Raw genomic sequence first — 15,910 nt, 5'->3', positions numbered from 1 at the left:
AGAGGTCTCCATGGTCGAGGAAATCTTCTTTTTGTCTCTTTCTTGGTTGAGACCAATCAATTTTGCTACAATTTACTCTACCATGTTGTCTTGGTTTTGTAAGATACGATCCACAACGACCTTATGCACTTGCTCCATTTTAGCTTCCCAATTTGTTTGCATCCTTTGTAACTTCTCTTCCAGTTCTTTCTTCAGTTTCTCAAATTTTACTTCCATTATGTCACGTGATTAGTACCACTGTCATCGAATTCTCCATGAATTAATCCCCATGTTTTCATGAATGATGAATGTGAAAATGCTTAAATAAATGAAAAGACGGTGTGAAATGAAAATATGCAAATGAAAATACAAAAAATGTTGATCCCAACGACGAATACCATAGAACAATTTTCATCAGAGATAAAAGTATTCACGTTACATGGCAGTCCATTTTATAGACATGATTTCTCTTAGATGCTGGGTTTTGCAAGGGGTCTATGCTTCATCTTGGAACGTCGTCCTTGAAAATTATGCCCCTCAAGTGCTCTATAACCTATCTCGGTTAATGCACATGTAGTACTAAAATCATGCGGCATGCCTTGATGATTGGCGATGGAACGATCGTAGATAAGACTGCTTGATTGAAAACTTTGATCTCTCATAGTGAAAATTTTCACTTAAATATCTCCTTGCGGATCAACAATTTCACATTACGTCATGTCGATAAAATGCAATGCAAAATGGATGAAAAATGACACAAAAAATTAGAAAAAAATGAGTTAGTACAGGTAAGATAATCGATACATATAAAAGTGCTCTTCAGAGATGAATATAACACCTATCCCATCATGGTATCTACCCGAGCATGCTTTTATTAAATAGCAATCCTACCCATATATGCTTACCTGACATGCTTTATTTTCAAGAAATTGATCATAACCACATGGTATCTAATTCACAGCTTTCAAAAGAAATATATTCTATGAATTTAAAGCAAAATGTAACGGTTTTTGACCGCAACAATCGTGATGTGGTTCCTTTAGTGCGTTACATCGATATTGTGTCGAGATAACCTTAAAAAAGTTACGATGCAGGCGTAACGCTGCGTTGCAGCCGCAATTTAGTACTATGCTTTGTGTCGAGCGGGAGTCAGGTGTCAAAACCAGAAAGTACGTACTGTACTGGCTTGAAGACTGATTCAAACGGACGCCGATTGCTTGTGCGCGGCGTTTAAGAGCAGTGCTTCGCTCGGCGTTACTCTGAATCTCACTGGGGCTTCCACCTTGCCCGCTGTTTGCAGTATCACCGTTTCTTCCGTCCCTAAATTTGCATGTGAGTGACGCTTCACTTTCTTTTCTTTTTACCGAAACCCATATTTTGATGGAAATTTTGGTTATTTTCCGGTGTTCTTCTGGAAAAAAGAAATTAAGAACAATCGATTTCATCTTTTTTATTTTGGCAGAATCTCTTGTGCCTGCTGCTGCGCTAGGTATGATCCCATAAATCTAAACTGTCTATTGTAAAGGCATAATTATGCTCTTAGTCCCTATACTATGCTTTAACTTGCATTTCCGTTTTTCATTTTAATTTGAGATAATTTGGTCACCCTACTTTAGATTTGTTAATTCTAACTAAAATTTGAAAACTATATTTGATTGATCCAAATCCATTTGATAATAAAAAACTATTAATAATATGAATTTGGTATATATCTAAAAACAATCCTAATAAGAAATTCAAAATAACAGGAATAAAGATTACCTAATTAGAAAAATGAACTTGAAATGATTTGAAAATTATTAATCTTTATTAATTCAATTTAAATCGACTTGATTAAAAAATAATCCATACACCCAATTCGTAGAGTCTACTATAGTTTTTAAATTGTTATTAGAGTGCTGAAATTGAAGCGTTGCTTATCATAAAAAAATTTATGATAACTTTCTTAAAATAACTTTAGCATTATCAATGTTGATGGATCAAATTATGTCATATTCAAAATTGCAAATAGAAAACTAAATCACAAACATCAACCTAAGATGACGACTGAACTTATTTTTAAAATTGGCTGCTAAATTTGTAGGTGTGCAACCATCACCGACAGCAGGTGCGCCAACAACCGGACCAGGAGGAGCGAGCGACGCAGCGCCGACACCGGCTCCTAGTAAAGCAGGCTCACCGGTGCTCTCTGTTTCAATGGGATCTCTTGTTGTAGGGCTCCTCATAGTTATGTTAGTTTAATTTCTGGGTGAGTGAAAGACCAGTTTGATGTTTAGCTCTGGTGATTTTGTAGGTTACTCTTTGATGGGTTAATGGAAACTATCTTTGAATTTTATACAATAGATAATAATTTACCCATTTTCATCTCTGTTCTCTTACGGTTTATCTAAACTTTAAAGTATATTATTATTTTTATCTGTTTACTTAAATATAAAATAGGTACTAAAGTAAGGAATTTTGCTTACTCAAGCACCTTAAATATTTTTTAATCAATGTTATAAGTCAATTTTTAAAAATTTAAATGAAAAACACGTTGAAGTACTTAGATTATAACATTTCTTTATTACGAAGATATCATGCTTGAACTCCATACTTGAAAAAATAGTAATTTTTTAACCATCAATGTTACTTTATTCGTGCACTTATATTACAAGTTTGAATATTTTAATAAAATCACATTAGATATTTAAATAAAAAAGTAATATTTTTTAATAATTATATGTGATATAATCTAATAATAATAACATCAATGATCATATTATAATATTTTTTTTGAAGAATGACAATTAAATTTCATTTATAAAAATAATGAAATGAATCAAAATTATAATGTATGTAAGTATAGAGAGAAAATTAGAGACAATAATCATCAAAATACTTATATAAAAATAAAAATAATAAACTCAAAGATACGAAGAAAAACAAAATATTTTATTGAGAATGACGACTAACATTAAAAGAACTCGGTAACCTTCATAAAAATTATGTCTCTGTCGAATGAGACATTTTACGAAGTGATAAAGGAGTGGTGAGCGAATCAAACTCTTTGTCTCTGTTTCGCTACTCAATTCTAATTATATCGGCGAATTAAACTATATGTGATCATCAACAAACCAATCAAAAAATATATGTCATGATGGTTTTTGTGTGAGCATCAAAACGACCGCAAATGTATGTGAAAGTGTGCCGAAAGTCATAAGGATCGTGCCACAATAGTAAAGAAAACACGTACCACAAGAACATAGAAAAATGTGTTATAATGATAGAGATTCTTATTCAAAATTTAAAAAAAATCAAGAAAAAAGAAAATAAATGAAATAGTATACAAAACAAGAGAATTATTAATCATTGAGTGTCGGTAACCAACATTAAGATTAATGTCATTACTTGTTAATCAAGGGGAAAGAGGAAGGTAGCACAAATATATCGAGAAAAAAAATAAGTTAAAACTAGATTCTTATTCAAAATCCTTTTCAGCTATTGATAATACACGTCTATAAATATAACGGCTTGAACTTATAATCTTTAGAGAGAACAATAATTCTTTTAACCACTAAAATTATTTGATGTGGTTGATTTTTATTATTTAATATTATAATTAAACATATTTGTAAAATTAAGTATATCTTGATATCTAAAGGTAAAAGAAGTCTTGAAAAGAAATAGGCTTTGACTTCTATTAAGAGGGGAAACGTATGGGCACGTGTGATACATATACATACACACACATTTCAAAGCTGACAACCTTTGCTGAAATTAAGGCGACGTTTAGTTCGTTGGAATGTTGTTGAGAGAATTAGAATATGTGAAAGAATTAGAATCTGTCAAGAAATGAAATTTGAATATGGAACATGTTTGGTTGGCAGGAAATTGAATTGAAATCCAATTCTATATTCTGTTTGGTTCGCAGACATGTTATATGAATTTGATTTCAGTAATGTAAAATGACAGAATTGCCCTTCTTATTTTTTTACTTTATTTTAGTTTGTTTTATAACTTACATGTAGAAATATATTATAAAATTTAAAAAATATTAAATTTTCATTTTATTGATTGATTATTCATTTCAATAAATTATAAAAATTATGCTAATAAACATCATAAGTTAAAATCATCGCAATTAGAGATGACCATGGGTCATGTTGGGTCGGGTTTTTGGTCCACCCGACCCGACCCGAGAACAAGGGAACCTCCACCCGAGACTCGACCCGACCAAAATAAAGTTTCACCCAACCCAACCCGAATATATAAATTAGAAACCCAACCCAACCTAATACAAAATAATAAAAAAATATTTTTATTCAATAAAAACAGTGACTTAATTAAAAAAATTATATATAGAGGGGTATTATTGTAATTATTGCTAAACCCTAAACCAACCCGAATATCACACTTAAAAAACCCGACCGAACCCGGATTTTTTTTAAAAATCCGACCCGATCCCGAAATTTAAAAAAAAACCAACCCGAACCCGACCCGAATATCACACTTAAAAAAACCCGACCCGAATATCAAACCTAAAAAACCTGACCCGACCCCGAATTTTTTTTAAAAAATCCGACCCGATTCTGAATTTTTTTAAAAAAAATCTGACCCGAATACCAAAAGAATGATGAGGGTAGTATGGTTAAATTTCACATTCCTTCCTCTAAAAGATTTCAATTCTATCATGTTATAGATGTAATTTACTTTTCCTCATTTGATATAATTGGATTCTAATTTCCCACTTGAAAACTTGAACTAAACATGGGAAAGTGATGAAATTAGATTTTAATTCTCCCTAATTCCAAGGGATTTTAGCGAACCAAATGCCACCTAAAAATAAAATGACATGAAAAGGACATACAAGAAAAATTTCAAAATGCCCTCTAATAATTAACTTCAATTTACACTTTTACTCAAACTTTGTTGAATCACCCTCCATATATATATACATCTTTATTCACTATTCACATTCAAAGCTCCTTCACCACCCCCTTCTTCGGCATCGAACCATGCCTTGAATCTCCAGAATTAGTTTGACAACAACTTATGGTTCTAAATCCATTTTGGGAGCACATGTTTTTACTGCGTCTTCCACAGTGAGAAAGATCTTATCTTCCCCTATCATCTCATGAAACTTCGAGGCATGGAGCTTGTCCACCACAACTGGCGCTGGATTTGCTAAAACAAGCTGCAAAACAATGGACTTTGCATAATAATAAACCCAACTTCCATTCAAGTTCAACGTTTGAGGTTCTTTTACACTAGGTTACCTTAACATCCCTCTTCTCAAGGCTTCTCAATAGCTCTTCCATGGCATGGATGCCACTTGTGTCAATGTCAGTAACAGCTGATCAAACAATGTAAAGTTCATTAGAAACAGTTCTTTTGGTCATAAGGTCCATCGATGAACCGGAAACGAAAATCAAATATTGCTTACGTGACATTTCGACGACCAGGTACTGAATTCTGGGTTGGGAGTTTTCTTTCAGTTTCTCTTCTTCATCCATCAGCCGTCTCAAAATCCTGCAAAAAATTTGAACTTTATGAATGTGTATATTTGGACAGAGTTCATTTCCTTTTAGCTCTTCATTTATGTGGAAAAGCTAACCTTTCTTTTATATAGTTGGAGTTGGAAAAGTAAATTGCAGAATCAACTCTAACAATGAGGATGCCTGGAACTTTTGCTGCATCAGGGTATATGCGGATGTTCCTATAAACCGTTGTCCTTGGAAGCTTTCCCAGAACGGACGTTCGAGGTCTCGTAACTTGGAAGAGGATTTTAACGAACGATATCAAAACCTGTTGCAACAAGAAATGGATCATTTAGGTTGATGTGGTAAATCGATTGTAACTTGGGATATGTGGCAACAATCTCCATGAATTCCTCACCGCAATTAGTAGGCCTATCTCAACAGAAGAGAAAACTACACCAAAGAAGGCTCCCATACAAGCAACAAAGTCGAATTTATCGATCTTCCATATCAGAGTCATTGCTTCAATGTCAATTAAGCTAATCACTGCAGATATAACAATGGAAGCTAGTATAGCATTTGGAGTGTACTTGAATAATGGAGTTATGAGTTCCAATGTTAGTAGCACAACACCAGACATCACTATATTAGATACCGTCGTATGGCATCCGGCCATGTAGTTTACTGCCGAACGAGAGAAGCCTCCTGCAGAGTATTCTAGATGATTAATATCGGAATGATTTTATAAACAGAGAAGAGGTACGGATGCGCCGCCTTTCTGTTTTCGCACCTGTGGCCACATAACAAGATGTCATCGAACCGACGATATTCATTGTTCCTAATGCTACCATTTCTTTGTTTCCATCCAACTGGTAGTCCTTCATGGAGGCAAATGTTCTTCCAATTGCTACAGCTTCCTAAATGATAAAAGATGTAGTGATTAGAGCCTAATCTCATTGAGCCAAATCAAAGGAATAAGAAGTCAGATTCACATACCGTTAACGCCATCATACCGGCTAGAACACCGATCCTCAAACCTTTGGCAAGATATTCTCCAGAGAAAAATATTTCATCCACAGATGGTGGGTTGATTCCACTCCTGATATGTTTTACCTGAAGAAAACATTGTGAAAAATGAATCTTCATTACTTGTACTTTGTTCAAAGCTTGGAGATAATCAAACAGAAGAAAGGGTTGTACATACAATCTGAACACCGTGCTTGTCGGCTCGTGTGATGTACATGAAAAAGGTGGAGAGGACGATAGAGATCATCGGTGCAATTGCTGGCACCCAAAATAGTTTCTTCTTCTTTTTCCCCTGCTCAGTTTTATGCAGCATCATTCGATCACATTAACAGACTTTGTACATAAATGATGAAAGGAAGGATTATGATCTTACAATGTATTTTGCAACCAAAATGAAGGCAAGGAAGGACAGTCCTATTAGTATAGTTTGCCAATTCCACTGTAAAACAATGTTGCCATTAGGATTAGCCAAATTCAGAATATGTTAAATGCCACAAAACCAAAAGAATCTCAAATGTAAGATAATACTAGTCACTTACACCATGATGTGCTGCATAGAAAACCGAGCGCATGACTGAGACGATGTCAGTTTTCTTCGTAAATATTTTTATTCCGAGCAGGCCTTTAAGTTGTTGAAGGGAAACGGTAACAGCAGCACCAGCCATGAAGCCAACAATGGCAGCGTGAGATAGGAAGTCTATCAAGAACCCCAGCCTGAAATCAATCACACGAACCATTTAGCACATATGATGTATGCCCGGAGTTTCCTCATAAGACACAGGCTTTAGTACCTGAAAAATCCAATTGTGGCTTGAGTGACACCAGCAAAGAATGTAGCTGTGAACGCAAGGCGCCGGTAATCCACCGGATTTTTAGACGGGTCAATCTCGTTATGCAGGAGAGTACCAAGCAAGAGAGACACCACGGCCACCGGTCCAATGGCAATATCCCGTGAGCTTCCCATGAATGCGTAAATAAGAGGCGGAATGAAGCTACTATCTGCAATGCAATACGAAAATCAGTACAATTCCCTCATGCTTCCACCATTAAAACGAATCTTATTATGTAGAAAGATGCTTACACAAACCATATTGTGGAGGCAGATAGGCGAGCTTTGCATATCCAATGTCCTGATGCAAATTAAAAGATATCAAAACAAAAGGCAAAAAAACAGAAACTTCAATTACATTATCTAAAACATTGTTTATACCTGCGGAATGCAAAGACTTGCAATTGTAAGTCCAGCAATGAAGTCACCTTTGAATTTAGAAAGGCTATAGTGCCTTCCCCATTCAAGAATAGGAAACACTGCCTGTAAGCCTAGCACAAACTTTCTCGACCTCGGTTGATCCTTGAAATTGCGTAAAGGATCGTCGGAAAAGAAAGTTTCCTTCACAATGCATCCAATTTCTTTCAGCAGGGTCTTCTTAGGAGGCTTTCCCACCTTGTGAACATATGTCGAATTCTCCGAGCTGCGACGTGATGAAGAAACACTAATAACATCCATCTCCATGTTTCCAAGCTCATCGGTGACACGCTTACTCATTATATAACCTACATGGACATGATTTGAACAAGTTGTCATAAGAAAACCAGTAAAGAAAATGCATTTCAAACCAAAGACTCAGTAAATATTCTAACTTAAAAGGGCCTGTATATTGAACAATGCAGCTAATTGATGACCATATTACAGAAGAAGAGAGGCAAAGGTCTAAAGAGTGCCTGCAATGGAGAAAAGAGAGAGACAGAGTTTCCCATTTATACAAGTGCAAGGAGAGCAATATTAGTCAACTGTTTAACTTCAAAAAAGGGATTTCTCAGCAGTTGCAAGACAATGAGGCTAAATCCCAAGAAGTTGAATATAAATGAGGCTAAATCCCATGAACATGTGAAATAAACAATTTGTTTTTGGTATTGTTTGAAAGGAATCATTAGTTACATGTATATTATCAAAATAAACTATCCATTGTTAGTGTTGACTTTGTGAATTGATGCTCAATTGCTAAGGCCTAGAGTCATATAGCCAACATTCTGTCTTCTGCTACAACAAAAAGGAGAAAAAAAGAAGGTTTTAAATAATAGTGGTGGATATTTAATATCGGATTTGAACAAGTAAAAGAAAATCACAGGCATTTTCTATTCTCTGCTCCACCATCCTTAGTGGTTTCCCCTTTTCGAGAACTCATGAGGCTGTGACACATACTTTATCAAGATTTTTCCTTGTTTAAAGAATGGTACTGTTCATTATACATTCCATGTACATTTTCTGTTCAATGAAAGACTAGTTTTTTAAGGTTTGATATCGTCTCTTCTAATGTTATCTCTAATATTCGAATCTATATTCTCTTCTGGTGTAATATTATGTCTTAAAATTACATCGAACATCGAACATCTTCTCGATAATGATATAGTTAAAGAGATTTAAGAATAATCCATGTTTGGAGCAAGAAACAGTTCTTCCTACATATGTTATCAAACAAGTAAAAGGACTGATAAAAGAACACAATAACAAAGTGGACAGGGACAAACATATGATTTTATGTTGAGGGTGAACTTGTAATATTTTAGGAGGAGAGGAAATTACCAATAAAAAATATAAAGAAAATATTTAAAATATGTGAGAATTTAAAATTTTCAGTCCATCATGAATGTTTAGTAAACAAAGAATTATTCCTGCTGTAATATTATCTAACAGGTAAGAAAGTAAAACTGGGTTTCTACTAAGCTTTCCAAAAAACAATCATAAAACGAGAATCTTATTGTTCTTTCATCATCGTATGAACTCTGGAGCATGACCGCAAATGGAAGCAACTAGCCAACTACAACCCCACAATTCTCAAAATAAAAAAATATATAAATAAAAAGTCAGCCAAATTAAACATATTGTTCTTGTTCAGTTTTGATTCAGCACACAACCATGAACCACCATCCATAGTGAAATCACCATGCAAAGTTGCCAACCCACACATCAAAAACCCAGAAATAATTAAAACAAATAAATATGTACAAGTGGCAAAGTCAATGAATAGTTCAAGAAAGTAGTTTAACTTACAATCCACAAAGCCTGCATATCATCATCATCATATATTGTTACAAATGTCTCAGTGGAGAGATCATGAGGGAAAATTGAAAGAGGAGATTGAGGATCAAACCAAGTCTACATTCGTTGAATCTGAGACAAATAGTGAGAGAGAGATTCAGTTGAACTTTCTTTCCTTTATTTTTTCTTTACATTTCTTCATAAATCTCTGTAGTTTTGATGAATAATTAGAGAAGCATGCAAAATTAACAGATGAAAAAAATGAAAATGTCTAATGCTTTCATATAGGGTTATTCACCAAACTAAGAAAGTGTTGACTCATGAAATAATCTCAATAATATTTTTAATATATTTCTTTTAGTTTAAATCATAGTTAACCGCAATGATCATGGTGTAAACAACCTGAATTAAATCTTACATACAATCTACAATTTATATTATTTATGGTTAGACAGATTCTCTTACATAATTTTATTAATTTTAAATATATTTTGAAGGTATATTAATTGTGTAATTTAATATCTCTAAATCTATCAAAACTTAATGAATATAAACTTCTATTATTTCCAACTTTCAAGGCACGTAAGCTCAAGCTAAATTTAAAAGAAGAAATTGAAAAAATAAGTGTTGGTTGCTGGGTTAAAGTTGCAAACTCCCCTGGCTATAAATAAGAAAATAAATATTTTAATATAGTCTACTTTTGATATCCTTTTTTATACTTTACAAATAATGTTATTTGAATTTAAATATCTAAATGACATATGTCAACCTTTATCACTTAAACTCGTATATAAATCTTGTTTATTCTTCTAAAAAATACTTCAAAGTGAAATAAACATTACAACCAACAAACAACTAAATTTGAAGAAATAAACCAATAACATACAAAGAACAAAACAACACCAAATAGAGTTCCGACTAAAAATATCATTCAATAGCCAAAAAAAGAATTAGGATTAGAAACCATTTTATCACCAACTAACCTCTAACGAGTATCATCTTTGATCTAGGAAAAAATAACAACAGTCTGATGCGCTCCTTTTTCATGTTGTTTACTATTCCTTTTACCAAATGAAATAATTAAAAACACATCAAACTATGTGAACAATAGTCACCTGCAACGACTTCCCCTTGCTAAACTTCTGCAATCAATTCATCAAGGCCACCCATCAATTGTGAAGACCGACATACCTGCAAGCATGCAAGATCAATTGTCAAACTTGACAATCGCATTCAATAAATAAGTGATTGCGCGTCCCTAAAGCATCATCACATAACAAACATCTAGAATTCACTTGGTAGTCCTATCTTATCATCTTGCTTTTTGTTGGCAACATATCCAACACCATCAACCAAGAAAAAAATGTGTTGCGGGATGATCAACCCTCCCCAAACAATTATGAACCAAGGCACCCTATCCTATTTGTGCCTAAACAACTCCCACACCTTCGTCGCTTTATACTTCTCATGCAAATTACCAACAAGAGTAAAATCATCTCTAAGTTTCATTAGCTTTTTTCAAGTCCAACTATATCTAGCTTTAACCTAAAATTGCCAAATAGAGTAACTCTTCAATATATATTTCTCCATCTAAGCCACTTAAAGAGAATCAGATTGGAGTAAGATTAGCCACAAACACTTCATCTGTAACCCCTTAAATCCATGAAATGGTAAAATACTGAAATAACCATCAGAAAAGTCCATGCGATAAATATACAGAGATATCAGCGTTGGAAAACAAAATATCGGTAATACAAATGCGTGAAGACAATGGTAAAAACACGTGTCACCAAAGTATAACAAAAAGGACATACAAAAATATACAGTGGTACAAAAGTGAGGAGAGATCGGTCCTCCTAATGTTGAGTTTACTAGCCTACTGTCCTGTACTATCTGAAAAGTTTAAAATTAAAGAATGAGCTAAAAAGTCCAGTGTGCTCCTTGTGGTATATAAAACATACAGATAAAATACTTCGGTAAAAGTTGATTTGTAAAATAGGTTTTGAAAACATGAACACTACCCCATCCAATCAGCAGAATGTATAGGTTCCCCTTAACCATATGCCCACCTGTACACGCGGTAAGAAACTTATAATGATAGCATAAGGGCCTACAGTAAGGACTTACCCTGTGCACAAAGTAGAAGAGCTTGTGGAAAGAATTTACCATGTGTACAAAGCAGAGGAGTCTGCAGTAAGATCTTACAAGTCATAGACTAAGGCTGAGATATTTCCACCTATCATACCCCCAATGACAATAAATATGCATATGTTTGAGTGAAAACAGTAATTTAATACTTTAAAACATGAAATCATGACATTTTCCAAAATCAGATGCAAAAATAAGGTAACCAAAGATCATGTCACAAATATACGGTAAATAAGATATTATGCAGTCAAAGTATTTAATATAATCAAGATTTTAAAATAGTTCAGACAAATAGCTCAAAATAGTATTGTAACATCAATAGGAATAAACATGTATCGATCGGAGAAGTCAGGTACGGTAACCTACTATCTGGTTTGCCTATCACAGTCAACAACAACGCTAGATCCTTCTAATTGGAATAATTATATCAAAATCCAAAAAGAATAAATAATAAACTTCAATTCAACTATTTATAGAAACATACGAGTAGCTCCCGAAGAAATTGGACCATATGGATCTGCTGGACAGAAAACATCGAACCTAGTCGACCCTCAGTCAGGGGAATCACGAGTTCCTTCATGAAAATATAATCCCAGATAAATTCCATAATCAAATCCCAAAAAAATGCAGAAATACTAAAAATACTAAGCATTTTCAATTTAAAGGGATTGATTTGGGGCTTTTGAGTAAGAATTTGGCGAAACAGACTATAAAGTGAGACTCAGGAGGTTGCAAAACATCAACGACGATTAACAGTCAATGTTAGTAAACAATCAACGTCGGTGGTCAATGGTCAATATCAACCCTGATTATACTTCATCAAAAAATTACACTATCTCACCTCTTTTCACACCAACAATAAAGACAAGATGACGACCACCATTGGACTCGGGACGATGCAAGCAACACGATGATATGAGAGGTTTCAAAAACAGAGTAACGATCGACGATGAAACGTCGTTTAAAGTTTTCCCAAGAAAAGTTTTTTAAAAAGAAAAGCTTGAAGAGAGATAAAGTTTATGGTTTCTAGAATGGAAAATTTCAGATTTGGGAAGCTTTTACACTCACCCATAAATAAAAATGAAAAAATCATCCCATAGGTCCTTCAATTTTGTTATTTTCTAAGTTTTGCTCTGAATTTAATTAAAAAATTTATTTTGGTCACCGAATTAACCAAAATTTCAATTTAATCCTCGAGATTAAATTAGGGAAAAAAGTAGCCTCGAAATCATGGTGTGACATTATCATACAATCTCTATTCCAGACTAAGATAGTTTTTATCCACAATTCTCCTTCATATTTAGGATGACAAACTCTCTTCCAACTTAGTCTAGCCTCACGAACAGAAACATCATTTCTATTTCAAAGAAACACAAAGCAAACTCTTATAACATGTTTTATAACCTTATAAGGGAAAAACAATATCCTACTCCAAAAGTTTTGTATGCTAAAGACCACTGCCTGGATAAGTTGTAACCTACAAGCAAATGATAGGCATTTTGCAGACCAATTTCTAATTTTTTTCACAATTTTTTACACCAAACCCTTATAGTGAGCATAGGATAAATTCTTAGTTACTAAGGGTATGCCCAAATATTTCATAGGCAATGAGCCAATTCTAAACCCTGACACCCCTATTAGTATTTAAACATATGATTTCTCCATACCATAATAAAATAATTCATTTGTAAAGTGTTCATTTGCATCTCAGGCATTTTGCGAAATATTCTCAAAACTATATGAACTGCCAAAACAGAATATATATTATCTTTTTTAAACACCAAAAAGTCATCAACAAAACAAATGTGAATTAAACCAATTTTTCTACATTTTGGATGAAAATAAAAATATTATGTTTTCCTGCCAAATTCATCAAGCAAGAGAGAATATTCATAATCATGATAAACATACAAGGAGGAAATGGATCTCTTTATCTAACTCCTTTGGCAACGAAAAAATAACCAACCAAACCTCTATTTAAACTCACAGAGAACCTATACATGGTAATACAAGCTCTAATTCACCCATTAAACTGCTTAGGGATACCCAACACCCTAAGAATTTAAAGAATAAAACTCCAGCTGATAGATTCAAATGCATTCCTTAAATTAATTTTCAACGCACACCTAGATGACAAACATCTCCTCCCATAACCATACACAATTTCTTAACCAACCGAAAAATCACTCTTATTAAGAAGAATAATAAATGGAAATCACAACTTCAATATTTTTGCCATTATCTTGGTAATACATTTATACACAGTGCTATAACATGATATAAGCCTAAAACCAGTAGCCTGATCTGAAGCATGAACTTACCAATGTAATACCTTTACCCGATCTAGGTTTTTAACTAAGCAAGAGGTGTTACACTAGACATAGAAACAATATAAATTAGCTGACCCTTATTCCCATATGTAATGGGGTAAGGGGGAGGTAGGATAGTAGGCTGCCCCCAATGCCAGGTTGAGAGCAGCTTCCTTGGAGACCTCCAAATTATGAATTACCCCCCGTGGGACTCAATCCCACGACCCCAAGGTTAAGAGCCTTGTGCTCTACCAACTGAGCTGGATAGGCGATTCACATAAAAACAATATATATAGTCTAAAATAATTTATTAGTCATCATTTCATGAACAAGCAATTAATCACATCAGTGAAGCTTCTAAAACCATTTTGAAACTACCTTGAAAGAATTAAATCGATTAGATTTGAAGAAGATGGTTGAATGCTAATTTATGAACCTTAGAGACTATATTGTAAATATAAAATTTATGAGGACTATTTTAAAATTTACCTTTTTATTTACTAAATAATAGTTTAATAGATATATATTTTAAAAATAAGAATTCCAAAAAAATGACAATGGATTCTAACATCATATGCAAAAGTTATACAAAAAATACTAATATCAAGGGTTTGAAAACCACCTGGGGGTTTCAAAACCACATCAACTTTGAGTATTCTGCCGAAATGGTTTCAAAACCTCTTTTGGGGGTTTTGAAACCTCTGCTCTAATTCACTATAAATGTAATTTTCATCTCCAAGTGACCTTTATTTGTTCCCATGATCACTAAGTAACATCAAAATATGAATTTGGACATCAGAAAACACTCAACATACATTACATAATCCCTAAACTCCACCTATATGACCCATAAATATTTCTTATCCATTTAAAAATTTAAAGACTCTTTTGGAGGACAATCAAACACTTTTCAACACTTCAAAACCTTTTTACCCTTCTATGGGCCCTATGAGAAGGAGCTTGCAAATCACATCATTATGAATATAATTGAGTCCCTAAATATGGCTACATTAAAAAAACCACGTCAAAATACGAGTTGAGCCAAATAATTGAAATACATAGCATGACATTTAGGTTACTAATAGGTCCTGTAACACCTCTTTCCCGTATCTATCACCGAATACAAGTCAGAGATGTAATATAATACTTTTAAAATAGTTCTTATTCGAAAATTGGTAAAAAAATCGTTTGAAATCATCAAATTTAACATCAATCATAAAAAATATTTAATCACGTAAAATCAAAATATAATACTTTAACACCTAACTAAAATCCGATTTTAGGCAGCAACATGACAATTCAATACTGTATCATACTCTAAGTGAAATCGCCTAAATATAAATTCATCTTTATGCTATTAAAATATAACTTTATGAAAATATAAGACTTAATCTATATTCATAACCATTTTTACTTACTAGATTCACACATATAAACTATTATAAACCATTTAAACTTCATAGACATATCATAGCGTACGCGACCCATTTAAATCTAGTCATATAAAAATATTACTAACACTTATATATGTATACATGTGTTGAATTATGTTTCGATATAACACATTTAAAGGCAAAATGTTTTTGGACTTGAATTAAATTTATTCAAAGTTTTAAAAAGGTTTCAAAAATAATTCAAAGTCCATTAAATTTGGATTTGAGAAAAAAATGCTAAAGGGTGTCAAAGTGCATCCATGCACCCCTCCAGTGCATCCATGCACCCTTGCAATGCATCCATGCACCTGCCACTAGTGTATCGATGCACCATGTAGTGCAGCCATGCACTCCATTTCGAATGCAATTAGTGCATCCATGCACCAAGGCTGCAACGGCTAATTTATTTGAATTTAATGAAGGGGTATCGATGCACCTTGATAGTGCACCAATGCACCATGTTATGGGCAGCCTTTTTGAGTAGAAATATCATCCCCAAACGGCTCCAAAACATCCCCA

General features: G+C 33.6%; 1 protein-coding gene and 1 long non-coding RNA gene across 2 annotated transcripts; one reads left to right on the top strand and one right to left on the bottom strand.

Moving 5' to 3' along the window:
- Positions 1-1,222: 1,222 nt before the first annotated feature.
- On the top strand, positions 1,223-13,212 carry LOC120132193. The gene is made up of 5 exons (XR_005516979.1): positions 1,223-1,311; positions 1,442-1,468; positions 2,063-2,231; positions 9,999-10,009; positions 13,202-13,212. It is a non-coding gene; the product is annotated as an uncharacterized LOC120132193 (long non-coding RNA).
- LOC120132172 (sulfate transporter 1.2-like) lies at positions 4,889-8,137 on the bottom strand. Its single transcript, XM_039148995.1, has 13 exons — positions 7,672-8,137; positions 7,543-7,591; positions 7,253-7,460; positions 7,001-7,175; positions 6,835-6,900; positions 6,640-6,753; positions 6,432-6,548; positions 6,226-6,352; positions 5,854-6,140; positions 5,573-5,763; positions 5,402-5,487; positions 5,235-5,311; positions 4,889-5,152 (listed from the first exon to the last, which is right to left on the bottom strand). The coding sequence occupies exons 1-13, from the start codon at positions 8,044-8,046 to the stop codon at positions 5,009-5,011; spliced, it is 2,016 nt and encodes a 671-aa protein (XP_039004926.1). The 5' UTR covers positions 8,047-8,137; the 3' UTR covers positions 4,889-5,008.
- Positions 13,213-15,910: the final 2,698 nt, after the last annotated feature.

The sequence above is a fragment of the Hibiscus syriacus genome, unplaced genomic scaffold (assembly GCF_006381635.1).
Source record: "Hibiscus syriacus cultivar Baekdansim isolate YM2019G1 unplaced genomic scaffold, ASM638163v2 tig00001713_pilon, whole genome shotgun sequence".
In the NCBI taxonomy this organism is placed as follows: domain Eukaryota; kingdom Viridiplantae; phylum Streptophyta; class Magnoliopsida; order Malvales; family Malvaceae; genus Hibiscus; species Hibiscus syriacus.
This window is presented reverse-complemented; position numbering and strand designations above follow the sequence as displayed.

Excerpts from the sequence above, each read along its gene's own strand:
- LOC120132172 (XM_039148995.1), bottom strand. The coding sequence starts at position 8,046 with ATGACAACTTGTTCAAATCATGTCCATGTAGGTTATATAATGAGTAAG. Across the intron at positions 5,488-5,572 it reads TCCAACTATATAAAAGAAAG|GATTTTGAGACGGCTGATGG; the intron begins GTTAGCTTTTCC and ends AATTTTTTGCAG. Across the intron at positions 5,153-5,234 it reads TTGAGAAGAGGGATGTTAAG|CTTGTTTTAGCAAATCCAGC; the intron begins GTAACCTAGTGT and ends ATTGTTTTGCAG.